Source organism: Venturia canescens, chromosome 9 (assembly GCF_019457755.1).
Source record: "Venturia canescens isolate UGA chromosome 9, ASM1945775v1, whole genome shotgun sequence".
Classification (NCBI taxonomy): domain Eukaryota; kingdom Metazoa; phylum Arthropoda; class Insecta; order Hymenoptera; family Ichneumonidae; genus Venturia; species Venturia canescens.
In genome coordinates, this window is record NC_057429.1 from 10,401,682 (window position 1) to 10,427,128 (window position 25,447).

The following is a 25,447-nucleotide window of genomic DNA, read 5'->3' on the forward strand; positions in this document are numbered from 1 at the left end:
CAGTGGCTCCATCTCTTAAGATAATCTATCAGTCGATCAAGTTCACGGAGTTTTGTGAATGCGATCACTCGTTCAAGTATCGACCGAGCTTACAGTGACGCTATCTGTCACCGTAGTTTCGTACTTTGCTACTTTTTCTTACCGACGTGGTCTACTACTTAGTGGTTTTGGTTATGGCGCCCGATTTCGAGGCTTTCACATATATTTTACAAACACCTCAAAATCGTTATCCCTTGCGAATCTATTTTTTGGACGAAAGTGAATAGCTTTATCACGATATTATCGTAACCGTGAGATTCCGTGAATGACGCTCAGACGGTGATCAGATGCTGGATCCGGTGATAAACGACGCCAGGAGTGTTACTTCCGCACTCGATATCGTGACGAATTGGGGGTTTCGTTGAGTTTTAATAACGAATAACTTGCACGGGTTGTTAAAAACTAATTTTTCTATGCGCTATTAGTGAAACTGATATTCGAAGCGTTTCGCCAATTTTTCGATTTCTTTGAATTGTAAAATAATTATGAGCAGTAAATATTCTAATTGAATCGAGCGTCGTCATCCGTCTCTGCTGATAACAAAAGGCAATTGAAAAACTCGGTTAATTAACGTTTTGTTCTCCAACTTTGTAGGACTTTGGAGAGCTCACGAAGAAAAGTGAACCGAATATTTCTCATTGCAGATCCGGACTTTAAAGCAGTTTGAACAAATAAAGCAAAAAACGTATGAGATGAGGATAGACCCGGCGCGTCGGCGCGTCGTTGTGGCACAGGGCACAGCGGTGCGGCGTCGGTGTTATCGCGCCACCTGTCGCAAGGTCGCGGCGTCATTGAAGTTGGCTCGATCGTAGGGCGCGCGCGCGCGTCGCTGCGTCCTTCCTCGCGAGATGGATCCCTCCTCTCTGTAACTTGCCCCGTCAGTTCCGGGCACGGTTCCGTCACAATAAACATGCCTCGTACCGGGACTCTGTCGTACGATGCCCGAGAGGCTTTCGTCGCCAGTAACACCAATAATAACAACAGCATTAATAATAACAGTACCGATTACAAATATATTATTGCGAGACGAATTAAATCGTAAAATGTAGTTGAACACAATTTACGCAGTGTGGCCCGTCGTGGTCGCCGTGCATAATAACGTTATCCGTGGACTTTTTAATATCTCAACGGACAAGCGGAAAAATAAACAGAAGGGAAGAAGAGCGAGGGGGTGGGGCTTGAAAACGTACGGAGAAAATTAGAACTAGGCGTTGTGGGTGCTGCTGCAGCACGAGGTCTAACGATTCCGTGTCGAGTTTCACACACGTACATGTATGCGTTATATACACTAATTGTATGTATATTTAAATGGTTATGCGCGTTAAATAATGTAAAATATCGAAGCCCAAAAACGGTGAATAAAAAATTTTGAACTAGCATTGCAATGGCCACCTCACCTACGAGCATTGAAAATCAAATTGACAGCTTTTTGGAACAATTCAAAAGAAGTGCCTCGCGAGCCATGGAGGACACTCACAGATCGAGTTACAATGCGAGCAGCTCCATCAGCAGGAGTCGCAGCGGCAACCTCGACCTCGAGGTCTTGGAGGCCGGTAAGTTTCAACTATTCTTTCGTTTAACCTCATTTTTCATACGAAAAACAATAGGAATCCTTCCGACGCCATCTGTTGAGCAATTTTGCTGGAAAACTATTCGCTGCGGTAGTTCGAAATATTCACGAAGCGTTGATTTCTCATTAAGATGATGGATCAGTTGGTAATCACAACCGTGAGTGCGAGAGAGATAGCTGCAAATTTTGAAAAGAACATTTTTCCACATCGTTCGTCGCTGATCGAAAAAATAAAAATGTCATCGGATTTTTGCGATCGTGCTGCGTACGATGACATTTTTATTATTTTAATCGGACGAACGATGTCAAAGAGTTTCAATTTCAAAAATTCGAGGTGTGATTACCGACTGTTCCATCATCTTAACCACGATCACAAGAGCAGGGTATAAATTGGATGACTTGACTTTGGCGCCATCATTTCTTCCTGTCAGCAGCACGAGCCATACAAGTAGACTCGCAATCTTTATATCTTCGTAACTCGAAAAATATCGATTTTAAAAGAAAAAGGTTTCCATAGAATTTGTAGAGAAACTTGTTCTCTACAATTTTCATTTTCATCGTTGTTATCGTTCTTCCAACTGTTGGCGAGATATTCAACTAAAACCTCGAATACAGTGTTCGGTTCTGCCCCCACTCGAAAACTCGAATTTTCTAGGAATAAAGTCACTCTCACGAGCTTATTCCGAGAAATGAATTTTATATTTGAGATGTAAACATTTTCCGCGTTGACCCATTGTCAACGAGGTATTTGTAAAACAGTATTTTCGAAAATGGCGACTGACACAAACGCCGCATAACCTTAAAAACGTAAATTTACATTTGAACTCAAAGTACCTAACTCAAGTGAATACCCTGAAACAAAATTCTTGTAGAATTCGATGGTTTTTTTTGTCGATGAAGGAATAGCACTCGATACAGACGATTTTCAGTATAAATTTATTTTCAGACCATTTTCGAAGTCGGTAGCAAGTATTCGAGTTACTGATATTCCCGAAGGTATAAGCTTACAACGTGGTAAGTGAGGTTGACAATGGGCTCGAAAAATAAGGTCCAAGGTCGTTCCTTTGTCGTCAAGTACAATGGGCTTTTGTCGCGGAGAAAAATCGTTGACGAAGTGAAAAAAAAACAGTTATCGCTTGGGATTACTGAAGATGTCGCTAGTCAAGAGATTTGTGGGTGGGTTTGTTTTGAGCGAGTTTATCGGGTCAACACCCAACTTTCAACACTGGTAAAATCGATGCGGATACGATGTTTTATTTTTATTACGAGCGACGATAATTACTGCGGTTGTATTTATGCGGGATCGAAGATTTTTCATCTCATTGCACAAATTCAAAACGTTCTAGATCGAGAAGGTTTAGCTTTGTCAAAGTGAGGTTAGGTCGTGCGGTACATTGCCCTTTGAACCCTTAAGAGCAAAACCATATGTAGGCCACGAATAAGGGGTGTTACAGCGGAGTGGCTCGAGGGTTGGCAACATATTTTACGACCTGTCAGACTTTTGGCGAATCGCTTGAGCACGAGATCATTTTTTTTCTACGGATAAGAGGTTTTTATGGATTGAAAAATCCTGATTAAAAAAGTTCAACTGTTCCACTGATGAGAAAGAAAAAGAGAAAGATTGTCACGAGTCTGCAGGGCTTGAGATGAATTTCCAAAGCGTTTTCATCTCTGTTTTTTTCTTCTGTCCGATTAACACACGACGCGTGAGTGTTGTTCCACCAGAGGCTTTAATCTGTAGTTGTAAAGCTCAGCAATCGTCAAATAAAACAAAAAGAGGGAGAAAAAGTACATGCGGTTCCAGTGAAGTCACGTGCGGCAGCCCCACCACAGAGTTCCTCAGATCCCCGCTGATAGGTCACAATTCCCCCTCCTTTTCCTTCGCGTCGTTCGTTTGTTCTCACACAGCCACTGTACTCCGCCCTCTTGTTGACGTTTGCAGCGTTCTCGCTCTCTCTTCGCACCCGGCCCAATACGTCTCGTTCCGCAGCGAGTCGTGCAGTTTCACGTTTTTGCGCGCCGGCTGCTTCGTCGCTTGCAATTTTCTCTCAGTGTGCTGCTCCGCCCCCGCTTCACCTGCGCGCTCTCTCTCGCGCTGCGCTACGCCCCTCCCTCGTCTCTCCCGCATTTCGCAGCACTCGAAATCGTGCCTCTTTCGTTGTCTCCTTTCTGCGTGCTTCCACTCCTTACCAAAACTCGAAGCATAGTTTCTCGAGCGTGCCGCTAGAGGTCCGCGGCATATGCACTGCATTCGAGCACTCGCGTTCTATCGTGCTTTCACAAAACCTCGGGTCGTCGCCGAAATAGCAGCCGTAGCAGGTGACGCGATAATGCAGCTGCTCGCAGTCGCGTTTGCCGGAGCCGGCTAGCGCCAACGTTTTTTATCGATCAAATGGACACTTGCCAAACGTCTCGCTGCCCCGTTGTTCTAATAACTTACGCCATATGCAATTCTTTCTTCGCGCCTAAATGACCCCGTTCAAGTTATTACAAAACTCATCACTCGACCCAATGACGCCTAATTCGAACCGGTTTTACGAATAATGTGACGGGACTGTTGTTTAGTGCTTAAAACGTACAAAAATATTTAAAAAATTGAAAATAGCTTTCTTACGAGCATACTTGTTTATATAAACATTTTAAAATAGTGGGTGTGAAAAAAAGGAGGTCAAAATGATACTACGACGGAAATCTCTGCATAACTGCAACTGTCCTTGTCATCAACATTGCTCAACGAGATGCACGGGCTCTAGTACGTTACTATATTTATGATTTACGTTCATTTCTCTCCATCTGTGTCTACACATGAATGTCATTATTACCATAAATATAACTATATTAAATGTGACGCGGAAATAAATGCCGGCTCGCCTTTACGATCCCGATAACAGAATAATCGTCGGCCACACGCCACTACTCGACGACGAATATACGATTTCCTATATTCACGAACACGAGTATAAATCTACGTTTCACCGATAAGCAACGCTTATTGATTCGCCATATCTGCACCTGACATGTTTTCCATTGAATACTCTCGTCACGGTTCATTTAACTCTCCGAATCAACAATGCGCGTCACCTTGTTCAGAGCCCCGATTTACGCACTTCTCGTATTGAAAATGCACTTGCAAATGCAATAGAAAATTCGCTAATCGAATCCCAAAATCGAGAATCGCTTTCGAAGTGATTTTACGAAATTTCGATTAGCTGGTCTTTAAAAGTGGAGAAATTTTACGGTTACGTCAAAACAGAGTTAGGACGAAATTGACGGATGATTTTTTTTGAATATAACCAATTTTTGAGTTCTCGATGGATTTATACGCGACGCGTATTCGTCATGAGCGTCTGACCTCTGAATTACGCTCGTACGCACGTAAATATACATGTATATTGTCCGAATACTCAGCAATTAATTTCTCGAATTACATCCTCATATATATATGTGTATATTCGGGGTAAATAACCCGAGACTTTGTACGTAATTGGTTAATAGCTGCCCAGACGTCCTCTTTTCTCAAATCACCGAGCTTCGAGTTCCAAAACGAAGAGTCGAAAAAATTCTTCTCTCACCATGAAAAAATGGATTATTCGTTAAAACGAGTTGCAATATTCAACGTTTGTTTACGTGCTCACGTGCGCTACCTTGCTTTCTTACTTTTTTCGCCGCTACACCAGTGCCATCTACGTAAGCTTCAGGGCTGTATCACCGACTTTCCTATAAATCAATAAACACGCGAAAAAATTTTTGTCTGCTTTTTCGTCGTACTGTACCAACCAATGAAATTTTTCATTCGTACACACGTTCGAGGACGTGAAAATGGACGAATCTCGATTGCATAAAATGAAATACTTTTTCGCATACGACGAAATTTGACGTTTTTATTTACTTTTTTTCTTCTCGTTGCTTACTTCCGATGGTTCTTTCGTTTTCATTATTAATTCAGTGTACACTTCGTGTATTGATATTCATACGTTTTGAGAATAGCGTGACTGTGCATGACCGTGGAAATCCATACGCGTAATCAGATAAGTCGAGAGGTGAACTTGGGATTTTTATTGAATTTAAAAAATCACGTTTCGTTGACGCGCCATATTTTATATCGCCTCTTACATTTTCGTTTCGTTAGTTTTCATTGTGCACCGAAAGTTTTTAACGCTCGTAGGACATCGCTAATTTTCTGAGCTCCGCTCGAGCGATTTTGCCCGAAAGTAACCGAGGAATTTTATCGAGAAATCGAACGCAGCCTCGAATCTTTTCGCCATCGGGCAACGACTCGGCCATCATATTTTCAACCTCGATTTCCGTAACCTGCAAATTTTCACATCCATCAGCACGAGAGTTATGAAAACTAAAGGGAAAATTGTTCTCAATACTTTCATCCGATGAATCGCTCGTCACTGAGATGGAAAAAAATAAAAACTACCCTCGTTAAGCGTTATTGATCCGCGCTCGGTAAATGCCTTAAATTTATATATTAACTCACCTCCGTGCCCGGCGTTTCTGATACAAAAGCAATTGGACGTTCGCCATCTTCGTCGTGCGGTATTGAAACGACGGCTACATCGGAAATTGCCGGATGAATATACATCGCTTGTTCAATACTCTCCGGAGAAATAAAATGCCCTCGATAATTTATCATTTCCGAGACTCGATCGGTCACGAATACGTGACCTTTTTCCTCGTAGTGTACAAGGTCACCGCTGTGAAGCCACCCTGATTCCGATTCCGTAGTTTTGTAAACAAATCAGTTAATATTCCAAGAATATTATTTTGCTTCCCTGTGAGCTCGACATTTTTTCGTTTTTATGACGTTTTTTTTTTATTTTTTATTTTTTTTTTATCGTGCGTTAAACTTTCTTACCCTCGGAGTCGATGGCTTTTTTCGTGGCTTCAGGATTACCGAGATAACTGGTCATCATGAAGGGCGATTTGAATAGAGCTTCGCCCGTTTCGCGAGCGCCCAAAATTCTTCCACTTTTTATATCGACGACTTTCATCTCGACATTCCGGACAATCGTTCCGCACGAGTTTGGCTCAAACCCTGGTGATTGTCGGAACGCAACGCCGCCCAGTTCCGAAGAGCCTTTCCAACAAGAATACACTCTTTTGTATCGCGAATTCGATAAAAAATCAATTTTTAGACTTCCATGGGAATTATTGCCTGATAATAAATAATCTGTGGGCTGATAAAAATCAGCCTGAAACAAAATAAATAAATCTATCGGTGCAATGTTAAATTCGGCCGATTCACGTTTGCGTTATCGCGAAAAAGACAAAATCCCTGCTCGTTACCGCCTCAAACCGAATCTCCACGGATTTCATCGATCGTCGATGATAATAATATTTTTTTGAAATAACTGACAAGAGCTCGAGCTCGATTCGTAAGCGGTTCCAGTGTTCGCTCGAGTTTCTCTCTTTACCGCCTAAACGGTCGGAGATAGAGCAAAAGTCCATAGCACCGATTTTGTAGAGGACAAAATTTCCGAGAAAAAAGTCCCCGGGGGCTACTCTCTGTTTCCGGAAATTTCGCTCCGAGAGCCCATCGAACAGAACCCTTGCGAACAGACATTTTTTCTACTCGCTGTCAAAACTGAACGATAGAAAATCGCTCCATCACGCCGGGGACTTTTCTGTGGGAAATTTTCTCCTCTACAAAATTGCTCCCATGCATATCCGCCTCATCTCCAGCCGTTTCCCATTTTTTTCGCGTTCTTGTACCGTAAGCTTGAAAAACTTTAGCCCGAGGAAAGCTCGCTGCAATTGCCGTCTGCATTTCACTCTTCAGTACTCCTCCGCTTATCCAAAAAAGTTTTACCGAGGAAACGTCGTAATTCGAAGCTGCACAGGTTTTTTGAAGTTTGAACGCCTTTCTGGGCGATAAGTGCATCAAATTGATCTGGATGTGAAGAGAATATCGGTAAATTAATTGGTCGATGAAATAATTGAATTAACGTGTTACTGACTCAATATTAATTGCGCGGAATCGTACCTCGAATTTGTCAATAAGACGAAGAGTCTCTTCGGGATCGAAATGGGGATAAACGATGCGAGTTTCCGGGGCGACGAGTGATCTAAAAAAACAAGCGATCCCAACGCCCCATGAGATTGATGAGAAATTAATCGACCTCACGCTTTCGTCCAACCTCCCGAGTTCCAAAAAATTCTGAGAATTTCCAAAAATAGATTTATGGCTCGTGACGATGCCCTTGGGCAGTCCCGTTGTCCCTGAAGTGTAAACAATGAAAGCCGCATCTTGGAGCCTCGTCAATTTAGCGATTTCGAAAGAATCGACACTTTTTTCCTCCACCGAACGCAATATTTCTTGCAAACTTTCAAAATCGCTGATTTTACCGAAGGTCACGAATTTCATATTCACCCTCGATTCTTTGACCACTTCCAGAACAGTCGACAACGAAGAATCGTGGATAAATAATATCTTTGGCTTCGTCAGGTTCACAAAGTGACGCACCATTTCTGTGTTTCGAAAAAATTCACTCAAGTTTAGTCGGTTTTTTCAAATTCTCTATTCCCCGTATTTTCCCTCGGTAAACAATGAATAATTTGAAATTAAAATTCTTGCCTCTCGTCTGACCGCATTCCCACCACGGATTGAAAACCGCCCCAACGAAAAGCGAAGCCAAAATCGGCACGTACATGTCCGTTTGATTGTGAGTACAAATCCCGATTACGTCACCGGCACGAATGTTTTGTTTTCTCAACCAAATCGCACACTTGACACTCTTGTTCAACATTTCCCGAAACCTTTCCGTCTTCCCGGTAGTACCGTCGATCTGCGCGGTTGTTTATTTTTTTACGTATACAAAACATCGCACGCGAAGCGCGAAGCCAATGGAAAAAAAATGACCAAGAAAACGCGTCGAGTTCATACCTGCCCTACGAAGTCGGGATTCGATTTCATGGAATCGAGTATCACTTCTCCGTAATTTTGGTATTTCGGCAGAAAAGGCTCCGAGAAACCGTGCAGAATTCCATTTTTCAGTTCGAAGTCGTTTGCACCCTGCCAAAAAGATTCAAAAGTATTAGAATGATGCGCAAACGAATTGAGTCTTGTATTTTTAGCATCGATTAATTTCTCGGATTTCAGCACGTTTCAAGGAAAAATTCGTACCGCGTCGGGAACTGGGGATAAAACTTTTTTCTTTTTCTCACCTGAGTCGTCATTTCGTAATGAATTTTTCTGAAACGAGTGAGTTTTGTGTTGAAATAAAGAAATCGTTTTGTGGTGCGTTGGGATCGAAAACGAATAAAATTTATCAATAAAAACGGTTAGCGAGTAACGACGGTTCCAGTTAATGTGCCACGTTCATTAATTCATTCGTTTATATATGAATATTGACCGTTGAAGTATTTCGATGATGCGCCTTTTCATTATCTATTTGGATAAACGTGGTGGACCTGGAAACAAACCTCTAATGACTATATACATTTGTTGACGACGCGAAAGATCGTACGATTAACGTTCCAAATTTTTCCAATCGCCACCACTTTTTATCTCGTCACGATCTCTCTGCACTTTTGTACGCGTCAAACAGAGTTGAGAAATTTTCCATTATTTTTTTTCGCTATTCGATCAATCGTTGAAATAACGGACGAAAAAGTATGAAAGCATACGTTTTGTCGAACAACTCACTCTGACAATGCTTGAAAAGCGATTAGAAAGGAGGAGATTCGAAAAAATGCGAAAATGGTCCGCAATAAATCGAGAGAAAGAGGAACGAAATTTATTTGCAATTCCTTAAAATTCACATTAATTTGTTTATAAAGGTTTGAGCGATAGTAGAATCGAGAGTCCCTTGAATGAAAAAAACATTCCGGGTTAAACTCGGGACGAATTTTACGACCTCCTTTGTAATAAATTTTTAGATAATTAGTGCTGGTTTTTAAGGCGCCCCCAGATATGACGGCCCTGGAACAACAAGTGCGGTTCTGCTCCGTCGCGGCGTCGTTGTGCACGGGTCTCTCGTACGATGCGCCATAAGGCCAAAACGCTCGACGCAAATATATTTTTCCCTCAATAAATAATGAACTCGTGACAATTCCGGGGAGAACTAACGAAAAATCTATGTAAAAATGCTATTGTAGTGCAAAATACAGGTAGGTTTATAACGATTCATTTTCTCGTGCTTTACGGTCGAAAATTGTTAGACGGTCAAGCGTTCCAGCGATTTTCGACCTTTTGTATCCCCAATTATAATTTCTCATTCATCCCTTTGTTTTTTTTCTCTTTTATTTTATATGACACACGTGAATCTCAATTTTGAATATTTCAATAGATTTGCTCCATATCATTTCACGTGTTGTCACTGCAATCATTGCGTGTCTTTTTTTATTGAACATTATTTCAAATATAAGTCACGTGATTTCTTTCAACAATTGAACGTTTTTAAAATTTTAAAGATCTTTCAAATGCACGGCAATTCGTATTTTCGTGATCATTTTGTATTTGAGAAGTGCTGTTCATTGTGTTTTCATCATTATTTTGGCGTTCAAAGCTCAAGTGTACTTCTTTCCTAGGTTTCTTGACAACAATAATCTTAGCTGAGTCATATAGTGTCACCAAACTCAAATTATAAGCAAGATGAGTGAAACTTCAGCTGTACCAAATTTGCCAATTGAAGGTGATGTACAACTTGACGAAACGGCGATCAATGACGAAGAACTTGTCAGCTCTGACCTCGTGGTAATTTATCGTTAATAAACCATGATCACGATAATAAAAAATGCATACGAAGCAGTCAATGGGATGAATTGGAATTGAATCGAGTCCTGCAATTTTGTAGTGACAAAATTTAGCAAAAGCCGAATGGTAGATTCTAGCTTTATTCTTTAAGAAATTGTCTTTCTATGAAAGTTCATGTCTCGCAATAGTCACAATCCAGAAAAAAATCAAAAATATCAATGAGAGGAAAAAAAACTATCTTCAATTTGTAGACAGGTTCACGCGAGGTCCGAAAAGTGGCTGGACTACCACAAAAATCAGTGCCGAAGAAACCGAAAGGGAGGCAAACAGCAAAATCGAAAGATACTGGTCGGGTGGAGGAAGATGAGGAAGATGAGCGAGGAAGGAAGAGTAACGAGGGTACCGAATTGGAGGAGAGTCCTGCACAGGTGTCCGAGCGTTTTGGTCGAGGTTGCGAGTGTCAAGACGAAAGCTGTTTCAGAGGACTGAGTCCGGATGCTGTTTATCGTCACAGGTTAAACATTGCGGAGTTAACAAAAGCTGAGCACGACATGTACTTGATGGGTGTGACAATGGCATGCTTGACGGATCCAGGGAAAACAGCTCGTCGAACAGAGCGGAGAAGGTCGAGAGCCCGCTACGTTTCTCAGGGGCGCAGGGTTTGCTTGGACGCTTTTCTTTATCTCGAGAATTGTACGCGTTATCAAATAAAGCGAATCCGGAAGCACTTGCAGATCCACGGAGTTTGTCCTCGAGTTCATGGAAATCAGGGAAAAGTTCCGCACAATACATTCTCCCTGGACATTTATCAGATCGCAACGGATTTCCTGAAGAAATTTATCGCCGCCCAAGAACTCAAGCAGCGCACGAAAACTGCAAAAAATTCGCCTCTCCACTTGCCTCCGGAAATCACGAGGAAAAACGTCCACGAAATGTACGCCGAATTCTGCGAAAAAACTTCCTCCAAAGTCATGGGATATTCGACCTTCAGACGCTTCATGAAAGTTCAATTTCCCCAGGTCAAATTTGCCAAACTCGAATTCGTACTGCGGGGACAACATTCCGGAAAAGTCGACTCTGAAAAACCACAGTACTCCAATACTCAGAACAGAAACTCAACTTTTGTCACACAAAATCTCAACGACTTTCCTATCGTTGTTGCTGCACGACACGACACCTTCCTTCTGACCCCTGTGAAAAAAATATCCGAAGACCTCGGACTGACCCTCACCGAAGATGGACTTTTGGTCAACGGCACCGGGCAACCGGTCACGTTGAGCACTCTCCGCTCTGTTTGAATGACCAATTTCTATTTTCGTTATTTCTGTTTCTCGATTTGATGTCATTCGAGGCTAATATAGAAATTGGATTTCTCATTTTTCCAATCGTAAATGAATTTTTTATTGAGTCGAAACAGCTGTGACATTGAGCTGAGTATTAGTCATTTCAAAAATGCCTTTTCAAATGTTTTACTATGTGAAAAAAAGAGTATTTTCCATATTTGGAAATAGGCCATTAGTTTAAGAGACTTTGATATTAGCCTTAGGATTAATCGGAGGCTGTTTCGAGCATTGGCTAGTTTGAAAAAATGTTAAAATAATAAGAAGAATTATCTTAGCCCCTAGTGATCAAAACTTTCTGCACGCATTTGCAATAATTATTCTCACCGAATGTGCGGAACAATATTTTTTGTCACAAACGATTTTCGTGTTACAGAAAAATTTGTAGACAAGAATTCTTGAGAGGCATTATGCCTCGATCATAGAAAAAACGTTTAGTTTTCCGATCAAACGGCGGAAGTCTTTTGTAACGAAAACATTTTGTTTCGTTCAAAAGATCAAACTCGAGTTGATTTAAAGTAAGACGAAAAAAATTATTGTTTCAAATTAATATATCCTGATGATCTACTCGAGCCATTTATCAACGTTGACTCATTTTGAGATTCAATGAATTAACAGGACTTCATATGGAATTCTTATTTTTTATGTTTTTCACATTTTTGAACGTTGACCCGAACGTCCATGGCTTACAGTTCGTTAAATAAGTTTTGAAAATTGACTCTGCCTTGAGGTCCTTGAGAAAATAAGAGAGTCAAAGTCCAACGTTGTTTTTCTTTTTTGACGAAATAAAATGTTTCCTCAATTTTTTAGAAAGGATTGTCATTGTAATTGAGAAGTCGAAGGAGCGTAAATATAAATATTATCCAATGAGACGAGGCGAGTACAAAATTGTAGAATTTCATGATAAGCATAATAATAAAAGAGCTCACGAAGAAAATTGAAAAAACACATAATTCATCGCACCTGTCTCAGCCATTCCCACGTCTCGAATTAACAAGGTGGGTAAATAAAATTAATGAGCGAAATAAAAAGTGGTCTCGAGCTCGAAGCTAAATATACGGGGCTCCGTTTTTTCTAACGTTTGTACAATGCGAGCATTTTTGTTCGCACACAAACACAATTAAATGTTGTGGAATATAAAATATTTTTCTCTCGAGTGGAGAAAAGGTCAGGAGCCTCGCTCACTCGTGCGGAGGAGTTCAGGCAATTCTCATATTTGCCGGGATGCCAGACATGCAACTCCGAAAGGGGGGGGGGGACGACGACAGGGTTAAATTAGCATTCAGTGATTCTCATATTTTACACATTAAACTCCTCATCAAAACAGTATTAAACGCCTCCCAAAACAGTATTTCAAAATGGACTTGGACCCCTCTTTTTTCGATTATTCGTCAACGATTTTCCATTTTTTTTTTTCAATATTTGTCGCCAAAATTATTCTCATTTCGTCAAACCTCTTTCACTTTGTTGAGAATCATTTTGATTTTCGAGATGAATATTTCGCCATTTTTCTTACTCAACTACAAAGAAATTTGAATGGTTATTGAAAAATCGTTGAGTCAATAAAATTTTGAAGCTGCTGAGAAATTATTGAAGAGTCGGAATCCAGTTGGTGATTCCATCGCGGGAAAAAAATGCACCGAAAAATTCACTGCGACAATAAAAAATGAAAAGAAAACAGCTGGAGGGTAAATTATGAAGAGAAACTTAAATAAAAATAAAGCGAGGGCTTAACTCCTCGTTGTAAAACGAAACGAGATAATAATTGAGGATTGAGAGCCTCTACGCTTTACAGTTACATCAGCGATATTGTGGGTAAAGTAGAAAACTATTTGGGAAGGAAGAAAAATCAGCAAGGTCACTTGAGTGCAACCTCAGACCAGAACCCTTTACATCCAGTCCTCGTTGAGAGTTCAAGCGGCGTGTTTGCCAAAACACGCTACGTTCGCGCGCGCGTTCGCGTGTGTCTGTCCTTGCGACATCTTTTTTCAATTTACTTGTCACGTTTTTTCGTTCTATGAAATTCGTTTGCGTTGAGCGAGCAAAATTAAGGCGGTTCGTGCCGTTTTCACTATCGACGGACCGAGGAGAATTTACAATTAAATAAGAATCGTTTTTTCCACCGGAATTTTTCCACTTTTTCGGGGTAATTATGCGGTCGATTGATCGACAGATTTACTCTTTGTGCCCATAGAGCGAGCCCGTCGCTGCGACTGATCGAAACATCAGAAACGAGAAAAAAATCGAATATTCAAAAATGTGAAAAACCACGTTTTCGAACTCGAGAAATGTTCATTTTGGACGTTTCGTGCTTCAACGCAGTGTCGTAGACGCGAAAGCAGCGATTCGCGGATTTCATTCCAACAATTTTTGAACCGCATTAAAACGAAACCCAAAATTTATCGGAAAACATCTTTTTCTTCCCTTTCCAAAGATTCACGTGCCCGAAGTTTCGTCCTTTCGTGCATAAGCACAGAAAAGTGTGAATTTTTAATCCCGGAAGTGCTCGCGCGAGCTCGTACGAGTGCTTCGAATTTGACGCCGGCGTTTAATCGCGCCTCAAAAGCCATCATTAATTGGATGATGTTTGTTTTATGGATTGCAGAGGATGTTGAGAGTATGACCGGTGAGATCGAGAATGGAGATTTAGCAGTTCGAGACGTTGCTGACCTTCTCCAGCCGCAGTATGCAATTATCACTGGTACGAGTATTATTTAGTGGATTTAATTTCGAATAACGCGCATCACGATTTCTATCTGCTTTAAAAACTGCCCCAGAAGCAATAATCGTCGGTCGAACGAAAATGAAACTTGAAAAAGACTTTTTTAACGATTCACAATTTTCCGTCGGTTCTGCGAAATAATTCTTATAACCTCGTGACGACACACTCGCAGCGGAGCCGAATTATCAGAATTTGAGAACGGGGCGAAAAAATGGAAAAACGGGAGAGAAACAAAAAACAAAAATGAAATTCCGTTAAAACCGGTTTCGGACACGATGCCCGTAGAAGATTCTCGATAATGGTTTTTCTGCTCCTCTTTAACCGTGCCCCGATTATTTCGGCACTCGTACTTTCTCGGTTGAGCCCCGCCATCCAATTTTCATGCGGTCTCTCACGCGAATTTTTGATTTACGATCTCCCGTCGATATTCGACGAAGAAGTATTGCTAAAAACTTATGCTAATTCGTTATACTGACCGAGGCCCAGTTTTTCGATCACGAGCTCGCCCGCCCTACATTCGGTCAAAATCCCTTTGGACCCTTTGCGCTGTTTTGAACTGTCAAAGAAATGCGGTTTTTTTCATCGAACTATTTATTTTCTTGGAATTCAGCACCGCCGGCTTGCAATATTTTTCTTCGTCCTATTGAAACTGTGATAATTTTAGTTAAACTCGAAAAATCTGACGTGATGACTATTGAAATGAACGTGACTCTGATTTCAGGTGGAAAAACCCGGGAAGGCTGTCCAATAATAACATTTCCAGACAATGGAAATTTTCACAATGTTACGGATTTGGATTATCAACGTCTCATGTTGTATCTCACGTCCGTGCCAACGTGAGTACAGCGTCACTTGTCCCTTTGACTCTTCTTGCTTCGGGAACACGACACACCGATACAATAACCGCGAATAATAACACCGGTTGTTTTATTTTTTCACCGCTCTTCCAGTTTGCAAGAAGCAGATCTGGGATTCCATTTGGTAATTGATCGGCGCACCGACAAGTGGAATTCCGTCAAAACTGTGCTACTCAAAATATCCGTAAGAATATTTCTCTATTCGTGACTTTTCTTCAAAGGACACGAGAAACTCAGTGAAAATCCTGACATAGCCAAACTTGGGATAGAAAAAACTGCGTTTTTCCCTCGAACCCTGTTCGAACTGATTTCTCATTTTTAGTTGAATAATGACTTGTTTCTTCCAGGCCTTCTTCCCCGGACTCGTGCACGTCGCTTACGTTTTACGTCCGGTTGGTTTTCTGCAAAAAGCCATTTCGGAGGTCTCGAATAAGCTGTTTCGCGAAGACTTCAAATTCCGCGTCATCGTACTGGCCAATGTCGCCGAACTTTATGATTTTATCGACAAGGATCAGCTGACTGAGCAACTCGGCGGTGACTTGCCGTACTGTCATCCAACTTGGATTCAAAATCGAATTGTGAGCGTTGCACTTCAATCACGAAAAGTGAGAGTCGATTTCAAATAAAGAGAAGCAAGTTCGGCTGACTTTCGTACTTTGTTGTTTCGACAGAGCTTAGAAAAATTCTCGTCGATGACACAAGACGTGTCGTTGGCGCTGGATTCGTTTACGCGACGTTTGGCCGAGGTTGAATTTCCGAACAGCGCAATCGCGACGACGACTTTGCTGAATCAACAGCAGGCCGAGTACAATGAATTGAAGGAGGAAATTTTGAGTGCCGCGAGACACGGTGAAGCTTTGCTCGACAGTGTAAGACAGTTGACCGGTAAAGGCACTGCTGATCGATTAGGAAACGTTGCAGCCGTCGAAAGGTAACTTTTTTAACGCTTGAATATCCGAGTCTCGATATAGAAATGCAAAGGCGTCGATAAATTTTTGATTACTCGTACTTCAATTGAAATTTGAGAGTTTTGCAATAGTTCATTCACTTTGACACGGGGTTTTACCTTAATTTCCCAAGAATATCTTAATTTGGCATTTCTCAACATTCCACTTTGATTTTCAACAAATTTTCTAAACTTTCAAATCGATTTTCAGACTGCTGGTTCAATTGGAAGAAACGGAGCGGACTTTCGATCTGTTTTGGTCCCATCACAGCTCGCGGCTCCGACACTGCCTCGCGCTCAGACAATTCGAGCAGGATTTTCGTGAGTTGCAAACGAGCTTGGATCATCACTTAAAAAGGGTCGAGGAAATGACCGAGGTCGGAGAGACGCATTCACGGGTTGAACAGTTGTTACGCGATACTTCGGCCTTCCAAAGAATTTGCAGAGTACGTTAACAAAATATATCAATTTCGTGACTTTGAACTTGGGCACACGAAATGTTCACTCTTTGATTTTCATTTTTTTTATTTTTTTAAAGATTCCAAGGGACTTTTATCTTGGGATTCAGATTCTTCGTTCATTCTCTCATTTACGTTTATTTCATTCAATTTTTTCATTTTATTGCCATTTCGAAGAATCATCATTCATAAAAATTTGTCTGAATAACAAAGCTCGAGTTTTAACAGCAAATCTTTGTACTCGAGAAAAAAAAATTACAAATTAATAACGTTTGCGACAAACTGGTGAAATATTTTCAGGAATATTCAAAACTTTCGCAACTTCGTATGAGTTTTAGATTTTTGCATTCGGTTTCTATTTGTTTAGTTAACCACAAGTCTTATTTCATACACGCACACACGAGGTACAATGGGGATCAAGAAAGTAGAAATAATATTTAAAAAATGGAAGAAAATGTTTGTTTGAAATAACACGATAAAACCGTCACCTCTGCACCGCTTTTCCACGTTTTTTGTCGATAGTCCTATTTGTTGCATACCATGTGGATTTGGGTCTTGGTAAGCAGCGAAATCAATAATCGAAATTTTTCCTTAAAAAATACATTACTATTCATTATTATTGCGTTCTAGAATGAAAAAAATGATTTTTGTTTCGAATATAAATATAAATATGTCGTATTTGCTAATGTAAATTGAACTTAAACAAACCAATCGACAAGTTACCATTTATTTATTTTCCAATTCATCAATTAATATTCAACATTTGATCGAACTTAAAGAAAGTCTTCTTAATGAAACAAAGTTTTGGATTGTGTTTGCTACTGATTTGAATCTCTATTCTCAGAATTTTCATTCTCTTCGTCTCTCATTGAAAAAGCGAAGAAAACAAGTGTTTCTCGTCACATCCCAGTTGAGGATTTCATTTTTCAAAATTGAACACGTGAATAGGGATTTAATTCGCACTGAAAGCATGGTATACAATTTTTCAGGGCAGCCAATTATATGCATATATAAATATTTACTATATTGATATATGTATAAAATTTTGATTATATGCACTTAGCACTGCACGATTTATATAAATAGTTCGTTTAGCTTTGAAGTGGCGAGATTACGATGTGGCTAGCACGCGAGTTGAAGCTCTTCCGAGCTAAATGAAGGAACGATCAACGTGAACGACGAATTCAATGTTTTTTGGCCAGACAGAATGGCGTTGGATGAATTTGAGAAAATTTCGTTAACTCTCGTGCTCAAAATATCGTAGTTTTGCATCATCTATTTTGTGCGACGAATGTTTTTTTTTTTTTTCATTTTCATCTTGAAAGAATATTCGGATGTAAATTTTAGTTTTTTCTTTGCGGCATTATTGTCAACGCTATTTTGCATATTTTCAATGTAAATAACAGAAGAAAGAAAATTCGTTTAGATCTAAAAAATGTCACTCAGAATGTGGTAAAAAATTAGTCGAAAAACATGAACTCGATAAGCATCGAAATACGAATATGTGAAAAATGAATAACAAATAATTTATTAAGCTATTGTGATCTTGGGGATAATTGGCGGGTAGAAAAGTTGTTTTGAAAAACGCTGTAAATTTATAGAATGTTCGGTGGATACATTTTTATTCGTTACGTACAATTTATATTTCTGTCCTACGAAGTGTTACAGCGAATATTGATAATTGCTCTCGTTTCTTTTTCTCCTTTCCCTCTCTCTCTCTCTTTCTCTTTCGGCCGGATTTTTAAGGGGGACATCGATCGGGCCGAAGAAGTCATAACCGCTGGACAACAATTGTTATCCGGTCGTCATCAATGCCCGACCGAGGTCGTTGAGCCAAAATGTGCCGAATTGCAACGCGTCTGTACCATTCTGAGCCAACGTTTGGAACGACGATTGCACACACTCACCAAATGCCGAGAACTCATGGAACGAATTGACAAGGTGATTTTTTCCCGCGACACAATGATTTAAAAATTATCGTATTTTTCGTTATTGTTAGATTTTCACGAAATTTAATAAATTTTGAACAAACGTTGCTCAGGCCAATACGTGGTGCACACGAGGGATCGAATTACTGGCTGCTCAGAGCAATTCTACTCCGCCGGATCAATCGCTGCAGGAGCTTCAGCAGTTGATAGAAGCGGCCGAGGAATTCCATAATCCGAGATGCATCTTTCAGGACTCGATAATGCCCGAAACGAAGGCCCTCGTCACGCAGGTGAGCTAATACTCGAAGAATCAACGATTAGGAAACAGCCGATGGAATGTAAATTCAGGCTTTTTTAGATGTCATTTTGTCCGACGTGTGTTTCAATTTTTTTTATCATTATGGCCCGTCGAAAACAGGTTCTGCAAAGAATCGAGGACGTTTCATTGATGTGCGACAAAAGGATAATTGCACTGAAGCAACAATTATTGAAACCGGCCCGGCCGATTCAGACGGTCACCCCCGAACCAGCCAAACCCATGCCTCATCCGCCACAAACCGTCAAGCCTGGAAGAATTCTTAGGAAAGCCAATACCATGCCAAAGGTAATACAGAAATGATTGATTAATCAAATAGAAGAAAATTACTGCGTTTAATGAAAATGAAATTGGCTGATAAAAGTTACTGGTCTAATAAGTAAAATAAGTCAGTGAAAATGTAAAATTATATTCGCACGAAGTTGTTGGTGAAGTTACTTAATATGGTTGAAACTTTTTTCTCGTAGATGGAAATGAGCCCGATCGAGGGCGGTGACACTTCCTCACCTGAGAGCGAACCTCGTGACGTTGAAGCATCGCGCTTGAAGCGAGGTCACGTATTAGCCGAGCTCGTCGAGACCGAACGCGTTTACGTTGCCGAGCTCGGCTCGATAATAAAAGGCTACAAAATGGAAATGAGCAACGATTCGCTCTCGCACCTCCTCCCTGCCGCCCTTGTTGGAAAATCCGAAGTGCTCTTCGGTAATCTCGACGAAATTTATCTGTTCCACGGCGAGACCTTTTTACGGGATCTCGAGAACTGTATCTCGAACACCGAACTCGTTGCTCTTTGCTTCGTTCAAAGGGTAAGATGAGATCGAATTTTTTGTCCTTTTAAGACGGGATCCAAATCGATTGAAAAGTAATAACTCGGGAGGAAAACATTTTTTTCTGGTTTCTTTCAGAGAGAAGTTTTTTTCCGATTGTACAGTTATTATTGCCAAAATATACCGCGCTCGGAGCGATTGCGCGAGCAGATCCAAAGCGAGCCACAATTTCTCGCTGCTTGCCAACAAAAGCTCGGCCACAAACTGCCACTCGCTGCGTATTTACTTAAACCCGTTCAACGCATCACCAAGTATCAATTGTTGCTCAAGGATTTGTTGAAATACAGCGACGAGCCGACTTGCTGCACGGAGTTGCAAGAAGCCCTCGACTGCATGCTAGTTGTCCTCAAATGCGTCAACGATAGCATGCATCAGACCGCTATCACTGGTTTCGGAGTACGTTTGAATATTGTCAAATATTCATTGTGTTTCGGTTGTCAAAGCTGCTTGATGTGTCTTTTCGGTTTGTACTTATCTCCTATTTTTCTCATCCAGGGCGATTTAGGAGTGCAAGGGGAACTACTGCTGCAAGGCTCGTTCAGCGTTTGGTCGAGCAGCAAACGAGAACGTCTTTTAAGATTGAAGCCGTCGCAACGCCACATTTTTCTATACGAAAAGTCGATGATTTTCTGCAAACATAGCAAGCCCCAGGCTCACAACAAAGCGACTTATCACTTCAAACGTTACCTCAAAGTGAGTCGGTTTATTCGTTGAGAAAATTGATACTCGATCACCTCGAATAACCTAAATATTTCGCTATGAAACCCATTTTGACCGCCTGAGCTGAAGTTTTGCTGAAAAATAATTGATCTTTGCCAGATGTCGCAAATCGGACTGACAGAATCGGTCAAGGGCGATACGAGAAGATTTGAAATTTGGCTGCAAGGTAGAGCGGAAGTACATACGATACAGGCACCGAGCAATGACGTCAAGCTAGCCTGGGTGAGACAAATAAAGGGAGTTCTTATGTCCCAATTGGCTGAGCTTAAGGGCAAACAAAATACAGCTCTCGGAAAATCCAATCACAAGTGCGTACACAATTCATCACACAATAGCTATAATCGTACAAATAACGATGATATAAATATGACTTATTAACAAATAACCATGCTGAAGTTCGAAGCCAAGGTAAACATTGTTTTTCATTGCTATTTATGTTTGATAGATAGCACAATGACAAATTCGATTCGCGGTACAAACTTAGGCGACATTCTTTTGCATATAAAAACGTTTTGTTTTTGTTTTATTCTTTCGGCAGACCGCTCCGACAAACGATTTCATGGGAAGCTCAGAGCAGCGTTTCTGGCTCGTTGCGCACCTTATCCGTCGACGGTAACAGCGTAATCTCTCACATCACCGATGTTTCCGTGTCGACCGAGGACGACGTCGCCTGGAGCTCGGAGAACAGCAATACCGACGATGAAGACGCTTTTGGAGAGAATCCTGGACCAGCACCCGTGAGTCTTTCAGTTTTGAGACTCATTTCTCAAACGAAGGAGCAACGTTTTAAAAAATACGGCGCCTTTTTGCTACAGGGTGGGAGATACTTGGCACTAGCGGATTATTGTGCCGTCGGTCAGTCCGAGGTGACGATGCGCGAGGGAGACAATCTGGAGTTATTGAAAGTCGGTTGCGCCGGCTGGTGGTTCGTTAAGCTCATTGGAAACGGGATCGAGGGCTGGGCGCCTGCGGCCTATCTCGAGCCCGTCAGCAGAAAAACATCGCGGAGCTCGCAGTCGGTCAACAGCCAAGATCCCATGTGAAACAGGCGTCTAACACACTAAGGAATAACTTTCCAGTGTGTTAGCTCAAAAACTCAAGCTCCTTTAACCACTTGTGACGAAGAAGAAGGAAAAAAATGTCAAACTCTTATGCGCGCTACTCGCGCCGGCGAGATCGTTCGTGCGCTTTTGCAAAAACAAAACGTACCCGTCGACGTTTACGGGTATTTGAAACAAAGAATGCGAGGTCGTTGAAAAAAAAAATCGAAGTCGTGTTGAAAAAACAGTTCGGACCGCGGTTAATGGGATTTTTGATAAACAAAAACTCATGGTCGTTTGCTGGTTCGCGAAGAAAAAATAAACTCCTTTGCCAGATCGTCGTTTTACGACGGGATATATTAGACGACGTTGGATCTCGATTTAGTAAGATTATTTTTCCGACGAGTTTCGAGATTTACCGAATGAAACTGAGATGATGCTTCGCCGATGGGGAACAACGGCAATGTCAAAAATCAAAGAAGAGCTGAAGGGAGAAACATAAAAAACTCAAATTACATTTGAGCCCAGATTTTGATAAATGCGATTTTGTAGGACGTTTTTTTTTTACTTTTTAGGCTATGATACGAAATTAGGTTCGAACATGACTTCGAACTTCTGGGGGATTAGGGAAATTTATATTACAATCAATTGGAAACTGAATTTTTATGAATTTCGCGAATTGTGTTTTCTTTTTCGTTATTCATTCTCGGAACAGACCATTTTTCTTTGCGCGAGAATAGACCAATTAATATCGTAGGATTTTTATTTTCATTTCATCGTTCGCGAAATTTCATTTCATTAATTTTTTCATACTTTCCATATTTTTAGCGGCAATAGGAATACCGCAGCTGTAGTGACAATTAAACCTGCTTATATACACGGAACATTTCGCAAAGTTGAAACATCGCGAATAAAGAACTGACCAAAAATAATAGAAAAAAAATTTCAGCGAAAAATGGGCGCCATAAAGAGTTCCAACTCGATTTTCATTTGATGAATTAACTTTTATCTTGCACATACTGTGACACAAATATTTATTACGCGATTATTACAGTTGAAAAATACTTCCCCAAGAAGGATAATAACGATAACAATGCATTTTCAAAAAAGCAGAAATGAATAAACATAAATAGACAATAATGTTTGTCCAACTCGTTTAAAAAAAACTTGCATGAAATACAGTTGAATAAACATCGCCACGAATCCTTCACGAGTAACTGTCAAATAGAAGGAATTTCCGCAACCGAAAAAAATTGTTGACATTTTTTTGGGTTCGAAGATGATTGCAAAATCAACGAAATTCAAATGTAAATGAATTTTTGTGAGCTTGTGAAAAATAGTTTAGTCGAATACAGCTTGACGATGACGACGACGACGGTTCCTTTCACTTCGTTCCTCTGGAGGATGATAAAAAAAAAAAAAACAAAAACAAAAAACAAAAAACCAAAAGAAAAACGAAAAAGCTGTAGATTCTATTTTTACACGGCAAATGAAACAAATCGCTGGAATCGCTTCTATTTGCAGGTAAAAACAAAGCATAATAAAAAAATAAATAACATTTACGAGACTTGGTCTTGTACGTACGAATAAGTGGACGCATTTTTTATGGGGAACATTAGCTAATTTAAAGAGTTGTCGATCATACTGCGACTTGATCGACGTTAGATTTTCGAAATTTATCTCTTCTATAGCTTTCGCAATTACTCACATTCCCGAATCAGTTTTAATTATCTTTTCGTGCACATTTATCCAAATCACGATTCAGAATGAAAAAAGAAAAAACGGAAAATTTGTTGTGGATCCTATTCCACGGTATTTATTTATTTAGAGTTTCCATCATTTTCTTAAATGGAGGAAAAATTAACACATGTTTTCTCTGCGGAGATCTTATTCCAAGTGAACATCTAATGCAAATTTATTCCAAGTTAAAATCATGGTCTATAGTTATTCTACTAGAATACCACAGTTCATAAAAGAGAAATAGTTAGAAATTTATCCTAAAAAGAAAGAAGATAAAACAATGAATAATAACACTAAAGTAATGAACTTGACTCGTCGAAACTAGCAAGAAACTATCAATGTTCCATCCCGGCTTGAATAGCACGATTGATTATTCTAGAGCGAATAAATAATAGTTCATAAATGAAATATATATAGAAAAGAAATTCATTTGACGGGATAACGAAAGTGAGAAATTATTCCGCCAGTCAGATATAAAATTTTATTTGATGCAACGATGGAACAAAACTCTACCAACAAAATCGCTTCGAAAAATCTCAAACTTCCAAAACGTTCACGGAACATGTAGCAAATTTTCCGCCCAAAAACCAATGAATAAACACTTATTTATAATAAATAAACGAAGGTACGACGGATTGAGCCGTTGAGTTAAAAAGCAATACGATTTTTCAGCGAGTAATCGAGATTTCAGAATCTTCGATTTAATTTTTGGAAAAATTGAAGAGGTTTTCGAACGTAAGAAAATCACTTTCACTTTTTCAGGAACTCTTTTAACAAAGACCGAATGCTCAGCCTTTAAGGGGAATACTAAAAACGATTTACAATTTCGTGATATTAATACGGGAAGCTCTGACCTTGATATTCGTGAAAAATGAATTGAGAAAAAAAGAGATAAAATACATTCCGCTTCTAAGACTCAGAAATGAATTTTATCCAAAATATTTCTTTCTCGTCCAGTTTGTCTTTGAAAGAGAAGAAAGAAGGCATTTCATTCACCAAACAACAAAATTTTCGTAGCTCGAGATATAATTGAGTACATTTGTTGTAAAAAAATGAAAAATAATAGCAACAACAATAATAACAATGATATTAATAATAATAATAATAATAGTAGTAGTAATTTATTTGCCTATCTGTGATAGGAAGCATAAAAATATATAAATAATGATAAATAATTTATAATAGTCATTATTCAGATGCACCTCTTGACCGAAGCATTGAACGAAAATCGAAAAGGAGAAGTTCAAGCACTCGATTAAATTCGTGAATTCGATCGACGTCACGTGCTTCGCTTAAATTGCACGCTGCTCCACGATGCTGTATCATTAAATCTTTCTCTGAACAAAAAATCACAATCTCGTTGACCCTGAGATTTGCACCTTTTTTACGGAGAATGCTTTCTCCACTCGCCTGCCCCTCGAAAATTTCAGAAAATCTTCAATTCTCAAGAGCAAATATTTCGGAAGTGGATTTTCAACCGAAAACGTGATTTTTCATGCTCGCCACTCGAATAGTGAACTCGAAATTTTGGTTGTGCGAAACGAAAAATGCAGGAAAAGTTCGAAATTTTTTGTTTCGGAATGAAGAATATCGTATGCTGTAAAATTTTAAGAGACGAGGCATAGAAATGGCTATCAATAATGATGATAAAATAGATAGAAAACTTAGTACAAAAAAAATTGGTTTTTGATAGATTTGTATTATTTGTACGAAAGGCTATTCATTTGTTATTTATATTTGCAACCAATTTGCTCGGATTCGACATAACGAAGAACCAACCAAATTGAAAAATCAACCAATTTACAAAAACTGTATTAAAACGAATAGTTTCAATATTTCGAGTTGAAAAATTGATGATCGACACGGCGATAAAAAATTCCCGAAAACTCAATTGTCGAAGTGGACTTTTGGACGAAAACATTGAGGATTATTACATTAGAATTGGAGTTGAATAGCTTGTCGCTTAGAGTTCGTTGTAAAAGTTACGTATAAAATATGTCACAATCTTGTAAATACAACAAAATGCATCGTCGAATATTTGAGAACCAGTTTACTCGTGTAAATAAAAAACCACACACGGCGTATGAAGGATAATGAATATTTCATACGAATAAAAAATGCTATCGCGTTCATTTATCTTCCCTTCCAAAAGGTACTCCGCGGAGAGAGCCCTAACCTAAAAAATATATTATCGCGATCTTCAACCCTACAGCGGAGTTTGAAATTTATCCAATTTTGTC

The 25,447-nt window shown here is 39.9% G+C and overlaps 3 protein-coding genes across 11 annotated transcripts; 2 read left to right on the plus strand and 1 right to left on the minus strand.

Moving 5' to 3' along the window:
• The first annotated feature begins 701 nt into the window (after positions 1-701).
• On the plus strand, positions 702-25,244 carry LOC122416448 (guanine nucleotide exchange factor DBS-like). Of its 7 annotated transcripts, XM_043429404.1 has the most exons (19): positions 704-1,333; positions 1,465-1,592; positions 14,259-14,354; positions 15,097-15,211; positions 15,326-15,416; positions 15,580-15,810; positions 15,904-16,163; positions 16,390-16,624; positions 17,159-17,194; positions 18,383-18,577; positions 18,678-18,854; positions 18,983-19,168; positions 19,348-19,686; positions 19,786-20,103; positions 20,203-20,400; positions 20,527-20,735; positions 20,824-20,835; positions 20,966-21,164; positions 21,243-25,244. In XM_043429404.1, exons 2-19 carry the CDS (start codon positions 1,502-1,504, stop codon positions 21,468-21,470), a joined length of 3,216 nt encoding a protein of 1,071 aa, XP_043285339.1. In that variant the 5' UTR covers positions 704-1,333; positions 1,465-1,501; the 3' UTR covers positions 21,471-25,244. The 7 variants fall into 7 exon arrangements, with proteins under 7 accessions (XP_043285335.1, XP_043285339.1, XP_043285337.1 ...); XM_043429400.1 differs by having other exon boundaries at positions 702-1,592; XM_043429405.1 differs by lacking the exons at positions 704-1,333; positions 1,465-1,592 and adding an exon at positions 3,806-4,361.
• On the minus strand, positions 5,651-8,922 carry LOC122416450 (4-coumarate--CoA ligase 1-like). 2 transcript variants are annotated; one of them, XM_043429407.1, is made up of 8 exons: positions 8,783-8,922; positions 8,502-8,630; positions 8,193-8,403; positions 7,602-8,086; positions 7,331-7,508; positions 6,474-6,695; positions 6,096-6,325; positions 5,651-5,920 (listed from the first exon to the last, which is right to left on the minus strand). In XM_043429407.1, the coding sequence occupies exons 1-8, from the start codon at positions 8,792-8,794 to the stop codon at positions 5,762-5,764; spliced, it is 1,626 nt and encodes a 541-aa protein (XP_043285342.1). In that variant the 5' UTR covers positions 8,795-8,922; the 3' UTR covers positions 5,651-5,761. The 2 variants fall into 2 exon arrangements, with proteins under 2 accessions (XP_043285342.1, XP_043285343.1); XM_043429408.1 differs by lacking the exon at positions 8,193-8,403 and having other exon boundaries at positions 7,602-7,775.
• LOC122416451 (uncharacterized) lies at positions 9,551-12,590 on the plus strand. Of its 2 annotated transcripts, XM_043429411.1 has the most exons (3): positions 9,551-9,727; positions 10,148-10,313; positions 10,565-12,590. In XM_043429411.1, the coding sequence occupies exons 2-3, from the start codon at positions 10,212-10,214 to the stop codon at positions 11,609-11,611; spliced, it is 1,149 nt and encodes a 382-aa protein (XP_043285346.1). In that variant the 5' UTR covers positions 9,551-9,727; positions 10,148-10,211; the 3' UTR covers positions 11,612-12,590. The 2 variants fall into 2 exon arrangements, with proteins under 2 accessions (XP_043285346.1, XP_043285347.1); XM_043429412.1 differs by lacking the exons at positions 9,551-9,727; positions 10,148-10,313 and adding an exon at positions 10,325-10,439.
• Positions 25,245-25,447: the final 203 nt, after the last annotated feature.

Bases quoted from the DNA above. Each gene is read 5' to 3' on its own strand.
- LOC122416450 (XM_043429407.1), bottom strand. The intron at 8,087-8,192 runs GCAAGAATTTTA...TTCGAAACACAG, and splicing joins GGAATGCGGTCAGACGAGAG to AAATGGTGCGTCACTTTGTG. The intron at 5,921-6,095 runs GTGAGTTAATAT...GAAAATTTGCAG, and splicing joins CAGAAACGCCGGGCACGGAG to GTTACGGAAATCGAGGTTGA.
- LOC122416448 (XM_043429400.1), top strand. From the start codon at position 1,424: ATGGCCACCTCACCTACGAGCATTGAAAATCAAATTGACAGCTTTTTG. The intron at 15,212-15,325 runs GTGAGTACAGCG...CCGCTCTTCCAG, and splicing joins TATCTCACGTCCGTGCCAAC to TTTGCAAGAAGCAGATCTGG. The intron at 21,165-21,242 runs GTGAGTCTTTCA...TTTTTGCTACAG, and splicing joins AGAATCCTGGACCAGCACCC to GGTGGGAGATACTTGGCACT.
- LOC122416451 (XM_043429411.1), top strand. From the start codon at position 10,212: ATGAGTGAAACTTCAGCTGTACCAAATTTGCCAATTGAAGGTGATGTA. The intron at 10,314-10,564 runs GTAATTTATCGT...TTCAATTTGTAG, and splicing joins TTGTCAGCTCTGACCTCGTG to ACAGGTTCACGCGAGGTCCG.